Source organism: Python bivittatus, unplaced genomic scaffold (assembly GCF_059951505.1).
Source record: "Python bivittatus isolate LINGU-HERP-01145 unplaced genomic scaffold, Pbiv_v1 ctg000350_np1212, whole genome shotgun sequence".
NCBI classification, from domain to species: domain Eukaryota; kingdom Metazoa; phylum Chordata; class Lepidosauria; order Squamata; family Pythonidae; genus Python; species Python bivittatus.
In genome coordinates this window covers 40,983,817-41,002,719 of record NW_028277074.1, presented here as the reverse complement: position 1 = coordinate 41,002,719, position 18,903 = coordinate 40,983,817, and the positions used below count along the sequence as shown (strand labels likewise).

The 18,903-nt window shown below is 35.3% G+C and overlaps 1 protein-coding gene across 1 annotated transcript in view; it reads right to left on the bottom strand.

Moving 5' to 3' along the window:
• Nucleotides 1-589: 589 nt before the first annotated feature.
• The window catches only part of TUBGCP5 (tubulin gamma complex component 5), a 35,829-nt gene continuing 17,515 nt past the window's right edge, over nt 590-18,903 (bottom strand). The window contains exons 13-23 of the mRNA XM_088144995.1: nt 17,601-17,869; nt 14,892-15,090; nt 12,124-12,312; nt 9,007-9,189; nt 8,339-8,423; nt 8,130-8,250; nt 6,243-6,421; nt 5,338-5,463; nt 2,688-2,776; nt 1,452-1,552; nt 590-1,137 (exon numbers count right to left, since the gene is read on the bottom strand). Of these exons, the coding sequence (XP_088001121.1) occupies nt 1,091-1,137; nt 1,452-1,552; nt 2,688-2,776; nt 5,338-5,463; nt 6,243-6,421; nt 8,130-8,250; nt 8,339-8,423; nt 9,007-9,189; nt 12,124-12,312; nt 14,892-15,090; nt 17,601-17,869 (1,588 nt within the window). The 3' untranslated portion in view covers nt 590-1,090. The remainder of the gene's footprint in view (nt 1,138-1,451; nt 1,553-2,687; nt 2,777-5,337; nt 5,464-6,242; nt 6,422-8,129; nt 8,251-8,338; nt 8,424-9,006; nt 9,190-12,123; nt 12,313-14,891; nt 15,091-17,600; nt 17,870-18,903) is intronic.

Here is an 18,903-nt window from a genome sequence, read left to right as displayed (position 1 = left end):
CATGTGCCATAATCATTGAAGGAATTGTATATTTGCAGGAAAGCATTATACTCACATTATTTGTGAATTGACAATGCAGAAAACAGGTAGTCATACAGGTAGTCCTCGGTTAACGACAATAACTGGGACCGGGGACTCTGTCGCTAAGCAACGTGGTCATAAAGTACGATGTCACGTGACTGCACCAGCTTACAACAGTTCCAGTTGTGGTCATTATCCCATGTTGTTGTTAGGTGCAATATCATGTGATTGCCATTTGTGATCTCCTGCTGGCTTCCCCATTGACTTTCCTTGTCAGAAGCCAGCAGTGAAGATCGCAAATTGCAATCACATGATTGCGGGACACTGCAACCATTGTAATTGCAAGCCAGTTGCCAAGTGCCCAAATCACAATCACATGCCTGTGGGGACACTGCAATGGCCGCAACTTTGAGGACTGGCCATAAATCTCCTTGTTCAGCGATGTTGTAACTTTGAATGGTAACTGAATGAATGGTTGTTAACCAAGGACTACCTGTAATTACAAAATGTAAAAGCTTAGTCATATTTACTAAGAATGCCAAACAATTAACTATATACAGTGTAGTAAGTTAATAAATCCTAAGGTACTTTTCCAGTGCCAATTTTATTGAAATTTGATATTTATCACAGCCACTACAGTTGTGAATTTAATTTAATCAAAATAATTATATACTGAAGAGGGGAAAAGGAAACTCAATCCAACATCACTAGTATTATATTTAGGGATAATTGATAACTTATGCACTAATATAGAGTTAATGGAAATATTTAAAAGGTTTGTTTTACAACATTTGTTTTGCTGTTTGTGTCTCACAGAGGAAAACAAAAATATGGCTTGGTCAGAAAAACATTTCACATATAAAATTAATCATAGTTTCATTATTTACATTTGTACAGTTTCAAGTGTATTATCTATACATTTGTACATATATGTGAGAAACCTAGGACTGAAATACTGTGACCAATCAAAACGAAGTGCCTGCAACATAAATCAAAGGACATTTCAGCTAATACCACAATGTTTCAAAGAAGTTGTTGCTTGTGTATAATTTCATGCTTGTATGTCATGCTAAGTTTGTTCCATTCCAGCCATGAGTGACAAAGCTAAAGATTCCACTGTGAATCAAAAAAGAGTAAAGTATTTAGGATCAAAATAGAGGAAATTGCCTTTCAAACAAAACATATCACAGGTAGATAAAACTATGATATACTTTGTACAAATTACAGTTAAGTTACACATATTTCTAACAACATTCTTATTAACGAATACCAATATTCCACAACATAGGATATAATTATTTTCTGGTAGCTAATACTATGATTAAGAGTATTTGGGGCTACAAGTATTAAGAAAGTAGTACTGCATGCTTTATTCTAAATGTTTAACAATGTTTATTTAAAAAAAAAGACTTTATTCCCTGCATACTCACAATGTGGAAAAGAGCCTCTACAGACTGCTTTGTTTAGTACTGTCACAAGAAACATATGGCAGTTTTTAAAATCTGATTCCATCTTCGTTATGGATTCCATCCTAAAAATAATGAAAGATAAGTTAGGCAGGCAGTACAAACAAAAATCAAGTTGTTTTGGGGAAAAAATACTATTACTTTCTGAGCGATAACATAAAAATATCTGTAGTACAAAGCTTTAAACAGGAAATGTTTTTATTACAAAGGTACAGGCACTTTGTTAACTCAATCTTTTATCCTTTGTATTACTTTCAATCATGTATCATACAAATCGTTCAAGGCTTTATCACTTGCAACAAAGTTTACCTTGAAGAGTTGGTGGAACAATTCACTCTACCTTGTAAACTCTAATTTATTCTTATCATGCTATGTTTCCCACAATGATGCATGCTTTTTAGATATGTGATATTTACCATTCAGGTTGGATGACTGGATATGTATGTCAAAGCACTCATAACCTACAGCAAATTCATGGGATATAACCCTATTCTTACATTGTATGTTTTATATACACAGTTTGCTACAGATGCCCCATTAACGAAGTAAATGTATAATCATAGTCGTGACTGCTTCTCAGGGGCAACCCATAAACCATTGCTGAAACTATTCTTAAAAATCACAATTTGAAGCAAGCAACAAGAGAATTAAATTTTAGTTCTCTGGATACAGCTGATGGCTATTTTTTATACCCAGATTTTATATCCAGATTTATACCCAGAATACCCACAGACAATACCAAATTATTTGATGCCAGAAAGATGCCTGTGCATCTCTACAGGACCATACTAAGTAATAGTTGATACACCCTAATTTTCACAAGCTGAAAACACTTCAAATGATATTTCAAGATGTTCAACATTTCTCGATATAAGAGAATTCAAACCAAATAGATATTTGGTACCACAGAGAAAAGGGCTCCAATAATGTAATTCCTTTTATTGTTGATTGCATCTAATTTATTTTCTGAATGTACAATTTACAACATGATGCTTAAAAGACACACTGATTGTGAAGCTAACATGTGTCCAGAAGTGATAAGATCCAATGTAAATGAATTCCATTGTGGCCTACACGATTAGTCTGTCAACACTATACTGCATCTTACTCGTAAGGCTTCACACAAAGAATAAATGTCAGTAAAAAAAAGTCCCAATTCTGTAAACTAATTGTGATGCATATGATTGAGCAGGTACTTACTTCCAAGCTCCCAAACCAGCTTGCCAACGATCTGCAAACATCAATACTAGGTTCAGAACTTTCATTATTGCTTCTTTCACAAAACTAACCTGGAAATGAAATTTAAAAGGTAACAGCTTCTATCACAGTTTTATGTAGAGATTCAAGCTAGTATATTCACTGACACATATTCCATTCTTCATTTATTTAAAAACAGTTGCTTATTATTCAATTGTTCCTAAAACAGCTTCCCAACCAGAAGCTTTATGTCTTTTAAGGTTTTCTTGTGATCTTGGTATCTATTTGACATACCACGTAGATAGCCTCTATTCATGAACATGATTAGCTTATAAAGCCAATGTTCCTTGAAAAACAAATTGTTTTATCACGAATTAAAACTTTTACATCCCACTGTGGTTAATTTTTTGGAAAAATGGTAAAAACCTGGCAGCATGAATCTAATGACCACAATCAAGCCCTGGTACACTGAAGTTCACAGATGAAGTACTTCCAATCCTGTTCTAGAATGTGGCAATTTATTATATAATTCATGAAACAAATGTATAAGGAAAGAGAGTTAAAAGAATAATTTTTCCAATTTTAATTTCTATGTGAAACTATGTGAAATGTCAGACCAATGAACATTTTTGAGTATATTAGTATATTGAGTATATTTACTGGTTTAATATATCTCGTGATTTGGTTACTTTTATTTAGGAGAGAGATATTTTTGTAACTATTTATTTTTACAACACAAATAAGACTGTTAGCCACCCAGAGTCTTTAGGAATGGATAGCATGAAGAAAAGTAAAGCAAAGCAGATAGTCACATTAGAGGAAATACCCATATTCCAAACACATTTACAGGGAAAAAAAAGATTTGATCATGGACCTATACCAAAATACATTATACTTCTAAATACACTAAGCTAAATAAACCAAAGGAGCAAAAAGTCCTGAAAACTACATTTTTTTTTTCCCAAGAAAGAAGGAAAGAACTACAAACCTCCTTTTACAGTATTTACTGTATTAACTTTGAAAACCAAACTCTTTTTCCCAGATGAGCAAAAGTTTAAACAGGAAAATAACAACCTAATCTTATAAATGAATTCTGTGCTGCACTGGACTGACTATCGACCGACCGACCGATCGATCTATCTCGCATCCCTTTTGGATAAGCAATGTTACCCCAAACAATACAACAGCAGTAAACAATAAAAAGTAGTAAGCTAAATAAATGAAAGGCAAAAGATAGGAAAAAAGAGGAAATTTTAATTAATTTCATTTACAATAACACCATTTGCTATGCCTCTATCATTTTCTGCCCTTGCAGTATCCTACAGTTATTGAAGGCTTCATAATTCATAAAAGAAATGAAGCACAATTTTGAAATAGGAATTCTGCAATCTACTGATTGGGGTGCTTTTAAGGCAAATATATCAAATTGGAAAAATAAGAAAGAAAAACTGGAATATGAGAAGTTAGAAAAAGAAATTAAGGAATTATTGAATGTGAGACCGTCTATGGTGGGATTATATAAAATGTTTCTCTGCTAAAATGGAACATTATCAAATGCTAGACACCCAATACTCACTGGATCATATAAAACAACATTATCAGGAGCGATGAGAAAAAAGCAGTAAATTATTGGCTTCTAGACTGAAACAATACCAACCAAATAATAGTATCTCTACTAAGGATTATCAGGATAAAGTATATGATGACTAGAATTTGATAAACCAACACTTTTTCATTTTTATATTTGATTTTAAAATGCAGATACAAGGGTCTTAGAAGATCATATTAAAGATTTGGGGGATAAATTTCTTTACAATTATTTAGCCGCACAATCATCACTTCAAGAACAGATAACTTTTAAGTTAATGACAAAAGATAAGGTTCCTGGACCAGATGTTTTTTCTTACTGAATTATTGATTTTCTTATTCCAATATAACTGGAGGTTCTTCAGTTAACAAACCTTTTATAACTGTTGTTTTGAGGCTGGTCTTGATGATTATGAGAGGTATCACTTGATTTTATTGCTGAACACTGTTGCTAACATAAAAAACAACTACTGTGTTGTAGAAAGAATTAGGAAACGTTTGTCCCTGTTTTCACAAGCCAATTAGTTTTTTTTATAAATATTAAATATGTCTTATGATCTTAAAATGAGATTTATTCAACAGAAGGATGCTTAGCAAGGGTTGATAATCAGTATGTTGTAATATACTGGAGCTGTAGGCCTGTTCCACATTGGCCTGTCTTAATTATAAAGCTTGGTTATTAGTTTATTAAATCAGTTTTGGGGAAAATAACACTTAAACATTTCAATATGGTTTTGAGCTACATACTGAAAAACTGGAATTTGCCAATCCATGAAGAACTCTGGATTACCATGCATGAGATGTGACCAAAAAGACTGGTGAAAAAAATCTGCTATACCTGATTTACAATCCTGGATTGATATGTATTAAGTCTTCACCTATGAACTTGCTTTTTACTGAAGTATGGGACAGACTGGCAGTATTATTCTATGTGGTCAATGTGACCATTTAAAGATGAAGATTCCAAATATCAATTTTCATTCATTATGATTTAAATTAGTTGTTAGATGTTAGAAATTAGTAATTCCCAGCCCCTTACAAATATTATATGCATTATTTGACATACCTTTTCTCTCAGGAGGCAACGATCATGGATTGTAGAAAGGTATCTATAATGTATTTTGATTAATTGATCTAAATCTTTTGCTTCTTCTACTTGATGTTGGAACTCCAAACCTGTACTATGAAGAATCTTGTAAAAGGAGGAAAACGTATAATGAACCAAAATTTGCATTTAAATCCCTTTTCTCTAGATGAAAAATCTTTGCACTGTAATTTTCTCCAGAGAGTTCAATTTTTAAGAGTACAAGGCATTTCTTATTACAACAAATGGCAGTTAGATCGTTAGGGTAATGAATGCACTCCCCAGATTAAAACAAGCAGAGTTTCAGAACTTAACCCACTGTTTTTTAAAATGATGATATAATAGGGAACCACATCTAAGAAAGAATCCCTAAAATGTAGCTATAGCCTGGAAATGTTATGTTGGCCTTGAATATTTGTCAGGAAGTATGACTCTAAGTAAGAATCTGAATTTTTTATTTCCAATTGTAAATATTATTTGGGAAGGATACAAATTATTGTTATTACATGAAGAATAAATACTGGTTTTCCCTCTATATTCCTATCAGCAGATATAACAACAATACATCTGGAATAGTTTAGAATGCAAACTAAAGCTAAATTGACGTGGCTAATAAATTTACTTTGCAGTGCTTGTTATTAGCCAGGATATATTACAGAAGAAGTAATCATGCATTTGAAAGCCATTTTATTTTAGCAGAATTTGGTATTTAAAATCTGAACAGACACTAAACTGAGCATGAAATCATATATCTAACTTTTAATTAAAGCCCAGATAAAAATGTGCAGTACTTTTGCTATACAAACTAAGAAACAGTCCAAAATCACTTCAGATTGTTTACAAAAAGTTATTTCTAATCTTACTGAAATGTATTGTGCATCACATACCCTAGTCATAATGTAGTTGTGCAGGCTGTTAACAAAGTGCATGAGTTTCATTCTTAAAAGAAACATACGATGAGTTTGTTGTTTAATGGGCTCCAACTGAAATCCAAACTGAAGAACTGCTTCTTGATCAAGTACAGTACCTCTGTTATTCTGGGGCTTTTCTGCTGCTCTGACTAGTTCTTAAGAAGGAAATGCAATAAAATAACATATTAGGAAAAAAGCAAAACAGTATAAATTACAACTCCTCTCACAACTACATTTTTAGGTGAAAAGTCCAGCTTTCTGAATGTACCACTTTAAAATACATATTCAAAGAACAGAGGAGAGCAATGGCATGATGTAAAGATAGCAAAAAGCAGGACAAGATTGTAATTACAATTAACAGCCAGGCAAGATTTGACCAAGGATTCATGTACCCCAACTTTCTTTCCACATATTCAACACAAAGTCCGTAAGCAGTACATAAGCACAATAGCACCCTCTCCTTCCTATTACTCTAGAGGTCTAACTCAATTGGCACTGAGAACACAAGGAATTAAAACACAGCATTAAGGGATTTTTAAATTATAAGCTAAACAACATGTCTTCAAACAACTTTTTATTAAACTAAGATATATAGTAGTTACTTAACAGTAACATTCTAATGTAATCTCGTACAATGACTTTTAATTGTTTATAATCACTGATGCTGTGACTACCAAAAGAATATTATTATTATTATATTTATATTTCTGATAAATAAGAAGTAATGTGAATTAAAGTTATGACTCTCCCAGGTTTTGCAACATGGAAAACAAAAGCCAACATGAGCATTTCAACTTTAATCAAAATAATAGGAAGTTTGTAATTCTAGCCATTACAGAGTTCTGAATGTTTTAAGGAGGGTTTCATCTAAACATTCTGAAGAATGTCATGACTTCTATAAACCCCACCACAGCAATGGTCTCCAATGCAGACTTGATTACCATTTGATGGTTTGACTAAATGATACGATGCAATGGATGACATCTGAGGTCTCTCTCAAATATTTAGATTCTACAAATATATGTTTGAGTTTCAAGCAGGACCTTGCATATTTCTTCACTAGTTTTTCTCATAATTACACAGAATAAACTATACAAGATACACAAATGTAGCAAAATTTGCATAACATATTTAGTGATCCCTTTAGTTACAGATTATTTATTTATTTGCCAGATTTCAGCTAATCATATCTATTTTACTTTGGCAAACTTATATTCTGTGAGTACAGCCTTATGCAGCCAAATCAAGATGACATCATCTGTGAACCACAGGAAGGTATTAATAATCTTGTAATAACTCTGCATACTACCCAGAGTAATTTGATTGGAAGAGTACAAAAATATTGCTAATTACTAAAATAATAAACATTAATATAATTTTGAAATCCTGCCCAAAATAATGCAGTGGAGAATATGAATCCTTGCTTGGTAAAGATTGACAGTTTAGGTGTATGAAGAAGCAAAGGGGGATTAAATACAGTATCCTGATAAAAGGCACAGTTAAGTAGAATGATGACCGTGCACTGCAATGTTACTTTTGTCCTTCTTATGTTCATTTGATCTCAGAATTTAAAGTCTCTACACTGCAGTAAAACCTTGATTTAACAAACTATTTAGGCAAAAGGAGTATTTGTTGAAGCCAAATGTCCATTAAGCCCAAGCTTAAGTATCTGACATAGTTTCTGTCATTTGCATAATTGTGTAACCAATGTTTTTACATCACATGGGTCAATTTACACCATTCATACAAATGCATTCAAATGTCCATTATTTCAGGTAAACTTCTGTAGAAGCTGGAGGTAGTATGGTTTTTAGAATTATATTTCCATTATAAAGAATTAAACATATCCATCAATCCTCTTACCATGAAACCTCAACACATCCAGACTGTATTTGGCCCACTTTATTTGTAACAATAAGAGAAAGACTTGATTATAGATTTTTTGACACTCAACGCTTATAACTATATCCACTGGCCAAGGGACCTGAGTAGGAAAACAAAACAAAAAATCTTTTTTAGTATCCTTTTACCTTTAATATTAAATCTTTCATTTCAGTACAAGCAAGTATTACCTTGTAACTCAGTATTAAGCCATCTAGTGTATGAACAGGCAACTTCTTCTTTGCTATATCAATATTTTCACATAGAATTGACAACCTATATACAAAAACATGTGTCCATTATCAACTGTTTATTCAAAGGTAGATGTCTATCTGGTTAATGAAATTCAATACAAAAGTTTTCAGATAAGATCCACCATCCACAATTACTTCTGTTGCAAACTTTGTAATGAGAAATTTGATTTCGACATGGGATATTAGGTATCACAGAAACGGTTACATTCTAAACCAGACACTGGTACTTGTTCTTAAACTGATGTGATCAGTGGCTGCTTCAAATCATTTAAAACTGAGGTTTCCTAGTCATTACATATGAACTTTTCTTAATTTTAACCTCTAAAAATTCACTCATCCTAAATTAGAGCCAAATTACAACTAAGCCCATTACCAAGATCTCCCTTACTATTAGCAATAGCCCCGGTAGTATTAACATGCAACTATATGCCTTCATTCACATTCAACTTACATTAACTTAGTTTATGTTAACCTCACAGAAGTAGAACATGCTAATATGCTTCATATGCCATTACAATGCATTTAAAATTCAATTCCTTTTACAACAGAAGTGGCACACCTATAGCAAATCCTTCCTCCTCTATTAGATATAGTTACTTTATTACCTTAAACTATCCTCTGGATAACGTTGTCCAACTGCTTCTTGAAGCTGGACATTTAGGAATGCTTCACTCTGCCATGTGTCTTTCTCTCGAATTTTATCAAAAATAGATGTGTAGAAGTCATACATTGTATCACCAGCCTCAAGTAAGAAAAAGTTTCTCATTGCCTGCAGGTATTCTACCAGCCTAAGCAAGAAATACAAATTTCATCATAATGTACATTTCAGTGCTTCAGTTATGCAATGAAACTGTAGATGTAAGACTAATATAATGGAATTCAACTATATTTACTTTAAAAATTGTAAATCTCAATAAATTATGTCATTCAAGAGACCTAATTTCAGATCCATTTATTTATGTTTTACAGAATACAATATCTTATGGTGCTTGCCCAACATTCTCATCATCTAACTTATTTCTTTATCAATTATGTTTTCTTGCAACAAGCATCTCACCTTCTTCCAAATTCTTTTTACCTACCTGTAGCTGCACAGAAGTCATAATTTTAAGTCCACAGGTAGCCCTTGGGTTATAATGGCAATTGGGACTGGGACTGCCATCACTAAGCAATGCAGTTGTGATGTCACGTGACTGCATCACTTAGCAACGGCAATCCCAGCAGCTGTCATAACCTCAAGACATGCGGGTTATTAAGCGGGAAGAGGTGGGAATCCCAGGTAAGGAGTGCAGAGGTGCCGCAGGGGGTGGGGGGGGAGGCCGGGGAGGCCCTGGGAGATCCAGCGCGTGTGGGTTGGGGAAGGCTGGGGAGGGTCAGCATAGGCAGACCATGAGTCGGGAGGGCCGGCACAGGGTGGCTTCTGCAGGCGGGAGAAAAAGCAGGAGTGGCTTACTGGAGCAACTTACAACCTTCCCTGCTGGCTTCCCCATTGACTTTGCTTATGGGAGGGTAGGAGGGAAGGTCATGATTGGCAATCACGTGACCAGGGGTCCCTGCAAGGTTGTAATCGCAAGCTGGGCACCTGAGCACCCAGAGTGCAATCGTGTGACTGCAGGGATGCTACAATGGCCAGAATTTAGAGGACCAGCCATACATCCATGTTTTTCAGTGCTACCGTAACTTTGAATGGTTACTGAATGAATGGACATAAGCCAAGGACTACCTGTATTCTACATCTATACTTCAGCTGCTGAGCTACTTCCCTTTTTATGCAATGCTTTCCTCTGCCCAGCCCTAGCCAAATTGATCAGGTAGATATCATGAAACCACATGAGATACTAAGTTGCTTGAAGAGCTTATATCTCTCAGTTTAGACCAGGGGTTGGCAATCAATGGCACGCAGGCTGAAGGTGGACCATCACCCAAAACCATCCAGCCCACAGTCCCAAAAAAGAATATATTCACCCAGCATGCAAGAGAGAGGGAGAGAGTGTTTGCCACCTCCCTGGGTGGCCATTTTAGTGACAGCTAGACCAACTACCATGGTGCAGGTGGAGCAACAGTCAATGGAAATGTTGGTGGCATGGTCTCTGACTCCTATTCAGAAGAAGGTTGCTGACCCCTAGATTAGACTAAGCTGATACAAAGAAACTTTAATCTGTCATTACAAATTTCTCTACAAAGAACTCCAAACTATTTTTCAGATGTATTATGTCCTAATTATTTTGAATATTCATAAATATTCCAGCATAACAATGAAATTAAACTATCACTACCCAAAACTGATGCTATTTCCTTATTTCTCAAAATGGGTTGGTTGGACCAAACCAGTTAAAAACTCTGAACTATATCCTGAAGGTGAATTGCTTTATTTTCCAGGGAAAGCACTTTTTTTTTTTTTTTTTTTGCAAAATTTAAAAGTAAGTAAGTAGCTCCTATGGATATTTAAGGTCAGAATGCTTATATCTTTGTCACCTACAGGCCTTTCCAAGCCATACCAGGGTGTCCTACAGTTTTCTCTGTCACTAGTCAGATCATCCAGCAACATAAAAATATATCTAGAAACATGTAGGGCACAGCAACATTCCTGAGAAAGAGACTGAAGATGATGGAGTATGCTATACAAGTGCTCCACTTTGTAGCCACACAAAATAAACATGCTTTTAAAATCAGGACATGCAAGAAATTTCAGTGAGTGCAAAAATACATGTCTATATGTATATTATAGCCTATGAAGTTATGGTGAGGATCCCAGTTCTACACCATTCACATGTCATTTATTTAATCCCATGTTTTATTGCTTTCAAAGATGCTCAAAATAGGTAAAATTATGTTAACAAGTACACCTCCACAAAACTTTTTTGGTGGCTGAAATATGTATGTTTAGAAGTTACATACAGTAACAGTTAATTACACCCAGTTACTGATACTTCTCCCTATAGTTTCAACTTAACATAATATTAAATCTTTTGTGTGTGTGCATGTGCCTTCAAGTCAGTGTGGATTCCATGCGACTGCCTGGACAAGTCCCTGCAGCTTTCTTGGCAAGATTTCAGAAGTGGTTTGCCTTTGCCTCCTTCCTAGGGCTGAGAGAGAGTGACTGGCCCAAGATCACCCAGCTGGCTTGGTGCCTAAGGCAGGACTAGAACTCATGGTCTCCCAGTTTCTAGCCTGGTGCCTTAACCATTACACCAAACTGGCTCTCTAATATTAAATCTAGCTATCAGCTATACATCAAATGTTCCTATTTAATTAGGTTAGTTTGGACACCCATACACAATGAAGTTAATTCAATAACCTTTCAAAAAAGAAAACTGCTTTGATGCAGGTGACGTCTGTCATTTCTGCTTTCTTCTTGAGTAAAACCATATGTAAATCAATTCTTATATCTGAAATATGCAAATCATACATGCCTGCATATATTTCCTGAAATCTGAATATATACATCTAGTAGAACTTTGTGAACTTATTTTCTTCCTTCAGATTCTGAATGTTTTTGCTAAAAAAAAAATAGATAAGAAATAAAAATTGCAATCTGGTCCCCTCTTTCAAACCATCTATCACAATACTAAGTAGTCATAGCCACTAGGATATTTCTTCTACCAGCTGAAGAATAAACAAGAAGGACTTGGACTTAAGCTGAACAAGGAAATGTCTACTGCAGCATACTGAAAATATATATTAGCTACATGTCATAACTGGCAGCTTACATAAATTCTTACCTGTAATCTTTCTTCAAAGTTTGCATTAAATTTCCACAACACTCTAGATACTGCTTGTTAATGTGAGGGTAAAGACAAGATCTCAGCGTCAGCTCAAACGTCTGGCATGTAACTGATTCGGATGACCTGTCCACACAAACATCACCAGCAGTAAGCGTCTCATGTATGTTACCCTGATCCAGATATAGCCTGCAAAATATATATATATATATATAATACATATATTAACTTTAGATCCTCCATTTTAATTCCAGTATGTAAATACAAAATTTGTATAAATATGCTCGAGATAAGCAAACTATGGATAACAAATGGTCTCTAATTTTGAGAGACAGATTTCCACAGGTTCTGTAGCTGTTTTGTTTTTTGTCTGGCAACTGATTATGCGTCATCAAGTCAGTGTTGATTCTTAGCGACCACACAGATAGTTTTTCTCCATGATGATTGTTTGGCGATAATGGGGGGAAAACATAGTTCCTAAAGACGTTATATTATTTGGACACATCTGAAATAAACTGGGGTATCCGTTTAGTGTAGGATAAATAAAGCCTGCCTAATCTTCACATTTATTGGACAGTTTTTTTAAAAAAATATGTAAGATATCAGACTACTGAGATTTATGTTAGGAAACAGCTGTATAAGAAAAGGAACTGCTCCTGAAAAACTGATAATATACAAATATGATTCTACTGTATTTATTCTATCATTAAATATACATTTTGAGAAAAATAAAGTATTTGAAAGATTAGGATTTTATGATTTGGAAAAGACCATCTTATGTTCTCAGTCCTTCTTGCTTGTTTGCTGGTAAGAATTATTTACCAGAGAAGCCTCGATACTGGCATAATGATGTGTAAATTATAACTTTGAGTATGTAACTATGCTATATTATATTGAGTTACTATTCAAGTCTATTAATATTGATACTGTTATGGTATATTTAATTCTGTATAATATTAATTTAGTAAAAAGGAAGACACTTTCTCCTTTAGCAAATAACATATAAATTGCTCTGTATTTAACAGCAGGAAAAACAATTACCAGGAAAGTTTGACTGTCTTCTTCAGATATCTAAATGCAATTACTATGGCTTAGTTAAAACTATCAGGAGCAATAACTGACACTATATGCTGGAACTTTTTTGCACATAAAAAAGCATACTAAAAATTCAGAATTCAATATGTTCAACAAAATGAAAAAGCCACTATAGACAGAAACCAGCATCAACGTGAGAGGTGCTGCACAGGTCAGGGATGGTGCGGGAGGGTATGCGTGAGAGCCACTATGCGGGTTGGGGAGGGTTGCAAGGGTACAAGGGGTGCGCAAGAGGCACCACACGGGTTGGGGAGGTTTGCAGAGGATGCGCAAGGTGCAGCACAGGTCAGGGAGGGTGCACGAAAGTGTGAGGAGGTCACAAGAGGTGCCGCGTGGGTCAGGGAGGATGCATGAGGGTGTGCGAGAGGCACCACCTGGGCAGGGGAGGGTGCACTAGGGTTTGGCACAGGTCAGGGAGGGTGCACAGGGGTGTACGAGTGGCCGGAGTGGCACAAGCGCAGAGGAGCTAGGGGAGGGTGCGCAGGTGGAAGAGACTTGCCCCAGTGACTTGTGACCTTCCCTGCTGACTTCCCCATTGACTTTTTGGGGAAACCAGCAGGGAAGGTTCCAAATGGCAATCATGTGATCATGGGGCACTTGGCAACCGGTCGTAAGTGCGAATAGGTTGCCAAGCACCCAGATCATGATCATGTGACCATGGGGGTGCTGGGACAGCTGGAACTCCAAGGACCAGTCATAACCACCATTCATTCAGTGAACAGTCACTGACCGAATGGTCATAGGTCAAGGACTACCTGTACTAGCAAAGTGTACAGTGACATCAGAGGACTTAAAACATTTCTTGCTATCATAAGCCATATAAATGAAGGTTCTAAATTATCTGGTCATGCTAGCACCGTAAACTTTTTTTACTAGATAGACGGAACTGAATTCAACAAACGGAATCTTTAACCAGATGAGTTATATGTTTTATATACATTTTTTATGATTTGGGACATCCATTCAGAAAGACATCCAACCTCTATGAATAGAGGGAGAGAATGAAAGAAATACAAGCTCTTAGAACCTATGAAAGATCATATGATTAATACTTAATTGCCTCCAAGCACCAAACTGGTAACATAACTTTTCTAAGAGAGGAAATACTGTAAAATTAGAAATAGGTTATGCTTCTGTATATGTTTTTAATAATAATATCTCCTGAGGATTTCCCAACTTATTTTGACATTCAGAACAGGGAACTCTGACCTACAACCTCTTTCCTTCTTAGCTCCAATCTCTGGCACAATTAAGCTTGGCATTACATTTTCAGTCATTACTAAACTGAATCATTACTGAGTTTGGTCTGGAACCAGCTCTTTCTCTTTTACTCAATTTTGGTTTATTAACCAAACTTCACTCTCTATTGTATTTTGGCATACTGTCATACTTCTGTTATTGTTATTTATTTAAACAATTTATTATCTTATGTATTTACATTTTGGATACAATATCCTGACAACTGTTATAGCAGACAGTAATGAGCATAATAAAGGTTAACAATGTATGAGTTCTAAAGATTTAACTTGTTGATAAGCTACCTGGTATTGTGTTCCAAATCATGTATATGGTTATGGAGTAGCAGGAACTCCCCCATATTTGTCTGGTAGAATCAGACTGATGTTTGAAAAATTAGAAAGGACAAAAAATATATACTGAATCTCTTATATTACCTTGCAAAATTAATAGCCAATAAAGGATCATGAATATTATCCAATTCTAAATGTCTTTCTGCAATAGACTGCATCTTTATTAGGCTTTCCTTAGTAGCCCGTTGTTCTATAAAAGTATCTTGAATATGTTCGTCCCCATGACGTAGACGCAATTGCACAGACTCCAAAAATAACACGTACAAGCTCTTCCTTTCTGCACCTGAACATTGAAACATAGATTATTTCTTCAAGACCATCGTTCATATAAACCAGAAAGAAATAAACCACTTGAAGCTTTTGTCTACACTGACAATGAAATCAATCTAACTGGTCAAACAAAACATAAGGGGGAACCTGAACTAGAAGCACTGATTTTTTTTAGCAGTAACAATAATAAAACAAGACAATGGCTTAATATACTATGTCAACTAAGGGTGACACACTGTATTTAAGACGTTTTTCATTTCATCTTCAGATGCCCAAGAGTTGCAGAGACTTAACAGCCTTAATCACTTAAACATGCTTAAGAGGTAGACAATGGCTTCCTAATTTTGACCTGTATGTTCTTCTTCAGAATGGATGTCTGTTTTGACCTCTTAAACATTGTTGAGATAGTGTGTGTTACAGTATAAAGATCCAAAATGAAATGCATGCATGTAATGATGCTGCTGTATGCTGGTGTCTGAAGGCTATGAGGATCTGGATGGAGAGAACAGGGTAAGGTTGAATCCTAGCAAGTTACTAACTGCCCATTGGGGTTTTCTGGCAGCTCCAATGGTATCTCCAGATGGGGAAGCCAAGGCACTAAAGACCTGGTTGTCATTTGGGCCAGGGTGTTAGGTGAACCCTGATTGTTTGATGATTAGGATTTATTAATTTTAAGATAGAATGAATTATTTGAACTTCTAACACATGATATACTGATTCTGGCTGTAATTTATTTTTTAAATTAATCTGAGTTAATTAAATTTCTTGTTAGCCAACCAGAGCTACAATAGTGAGATGGGCAACCATCTACATTTTGTAACTAACTAAATAAAAAGCAAGCACTAACATGAAGGAGCAGATCTATGACTGGGGGGTCTTCCTGGACTCATGGCTCTTGCTGGAGCAGCAGATGGAAGCTGTCACTAGAGGAGTCTTCACCCAGTTTCAGCTGATGTGCCAGAGACACTGCTTTTCTGCAGCAGAGCCAACCCTCTGGAATGGCCTCCTTTTGAAGTGTAACTTAACTCTGTCTGAGGCTGCCTTCTGGAAGCAACCAAAAACGGAACTCCTCTGGAGGGCATCTGGATCTTGACACCTGGCTTTACATTTATTTTTTAATATGTTTTAAAGATTTTTATTATTTTAATCTAACTGTGGGTGGTTTACTGATTTATATGTTCCTGTAAACTGCTCAGAGTCATGCAGGATTGCAGCAGGGTGTAAACATATAAAAAAATTCCTGTTAATAGAAATTTCCTGCTAATAGAATTTTTAAAAGCCTGTATCTATCTATCTATCTATCTATCACTCTAAACCTAGGCTGGCTTGTTATCTCAGCTGCCTCTACTGGCCTACAGATTTCATCTTAATTTATTAAAAAATAATACAATTATAGCTCCTTATACCTTTCCTCCAAAAATTAACTGATGGTACAAATCTTGATTCAGGCACAAATAGTCTCCGATTTGAGGTGGATAAGGTCATTTTAATTTAATTCCTTATTAATGCTACCACTTATTCCATGGGTGGACAACCTAGTGATCTCTAGGTGTTTTGGACTGCAAGTCCTATAATCTCAGGCCATCATCCACACCAACTGGCTTAATCCTGATTTTAATAAACATGACAAAATGTTTTGAGCTGACTAAAAAAATCTTAATAAAAATTCTACTGGATTAAACTCAGGCATTCTATTTCCATTGTGAACTGACCTGATATCAAAACTAAGCCTTCATACAAGACACACACGAAAAGTAGCATTCTGTCATCCATGTTCACCAATATGTAGTATCAAGAGGCTAACCTCTTCCAACACTGGAAGAAATAAACAGCAACTTTTTACCAATAGGCCTCTGCAACCTGCCTGGAGAATCTGCCATATCTCTGATAGGCAGCAACTTTTCACTGGCCAAAGTAACATATTTTAAAGGGCAAGAAAGTGGGCAAAATAGGTAGTACAAGGTCTTGTATGCACGGACAGGTCCTAATTTTCTGCTTTTTTTTTATGGGTTTGTAGTTGTTGGTTTATTTTTTAACATTAAAGAATGTTAAATATTTTAGAGCTTTTACCACATTTCTCTTGTTTATTGCCAAAATGGCAGTAAACCATGCTTTTGATTTTCACCAGCTGTAGTAGGAGAGGACTACTGGAGGCTACAAATGAAGTGACTGGAGAGCCACATAAACCCCGGAGTTCTCAATGCCTGTTATATCATCTGGCAGAAAATTCCATTAGTTAGTAATGCACTTTCTAAAAATGAATATAAAGCCCTTATTAAAAAGTAAAAGTCAAGTCAAATGTTTTGTCTAAACACTGATATTTAAAAGTGGCTTAAAATTAAGTAGGCATAAATTAGACATAAACTGTAGAATGTTTATCAGAAATATTACTTATCTATTTAACAATCTAAATAGTTCATTTTTTAATTTACATGCAAGTCATGCAGTGCTACAAAAATTCTAAAAATCAGGACGTACAACATTACACAGCAAAGGAGCATTTTGCAGAAATTCAGTTTTTACCTCGTGCTGCAGCTGGCTGTGGGGAACCATCCGTGCACTGCAAATTTTTTAACAACTGCATGGACTTCCCAGCCATAATGATCTGCTTTAACACAGGTTTTAAAAAGGAAACCATGGTATGCTGTCTGCTTGATGGTGCCTGATCGCTGCCAGAACTGGCACTAGCATTATCACTCATTTTCTCTTCATTCTCAGTCTTTTCTGATACACTATATAATGTGTAGGTGGCATACCAAAAATCTCTATGATTTACTGAAACATTTTTGTTTCTGCAGAGAAAAACATGTGATTGTCAGTTATTTCTCAGGAACTTACATATATTTCTTTATTAACAATGTATGTGGTTACAATAAGAATCTAAGACAGGTTTTCCAACTAACTAGAGAAGAATATTCATCCACCATCTGCAGCTTTTAGTTCTGCAGCTGAAGTTAAGGTCCAGTGCAGATAAACAGATTTGAAGAAGACTCATCACAGCCAACTAAAATTTCAAAGGCACTACATACATTCTGACTGAGAAAACACCAAGATTAGAATTACGATATAGAGATCAGTTGCCAAAATAGGAAGGTTCTTACGTATTTTATATTCTGAATTCAAGTAGCTGTAGTGACTGTAATGTTACGTCACACAAAACAGCAATAAAATAATTAAACCACTGAATCTGGTTGTAAGTATTCTCCCAGCAACATGTCAATTTTTAAAATTGTACTTACGGTTACTAAAACATTAAAATGTGTTAACTAGTCTTCACTGAACTGTATTGTATTACTTGTATAATGTATATAACAGTTTAACTACTCTTGTAAAATGTAGAGTATTATTCATTAAAACAATTATTCTAGATATAATTTGCTATTTTATTAGATTTGATTGATTGTCAGATACCACTGAACTATCTTCTGATGCATGTGTAAATGCATGCCATATTTGGTAATAATTTGTAGCTATTTCAAAGACATGCCAATATTCTCTTTCATCCTGTCCATCCACTCATCTGCTGTCTTTCCCTTTAATTACTCTCACATTTTGCCGAGCATAATTATTTTTGCTAGTCGAGCTCCTGCATACGTTATGCCCAAAGTACACAAATGCCTGCTTGCTGAACAACTCTTCAAGGGAACAGCTAACCTTTATCTGACCCATAACTAACTGACTAGTTCTACTTATAGTCCATATTCTCCAAATCCACAATTTTAAGGCTTATATCTTCTTTCTCTTTCTCAGACTCCATTTTTCACAGTCATATATCCTATGAGGAAGACCTGCTTTAACTCTTCTGATCTTTATTATAACCAAGATG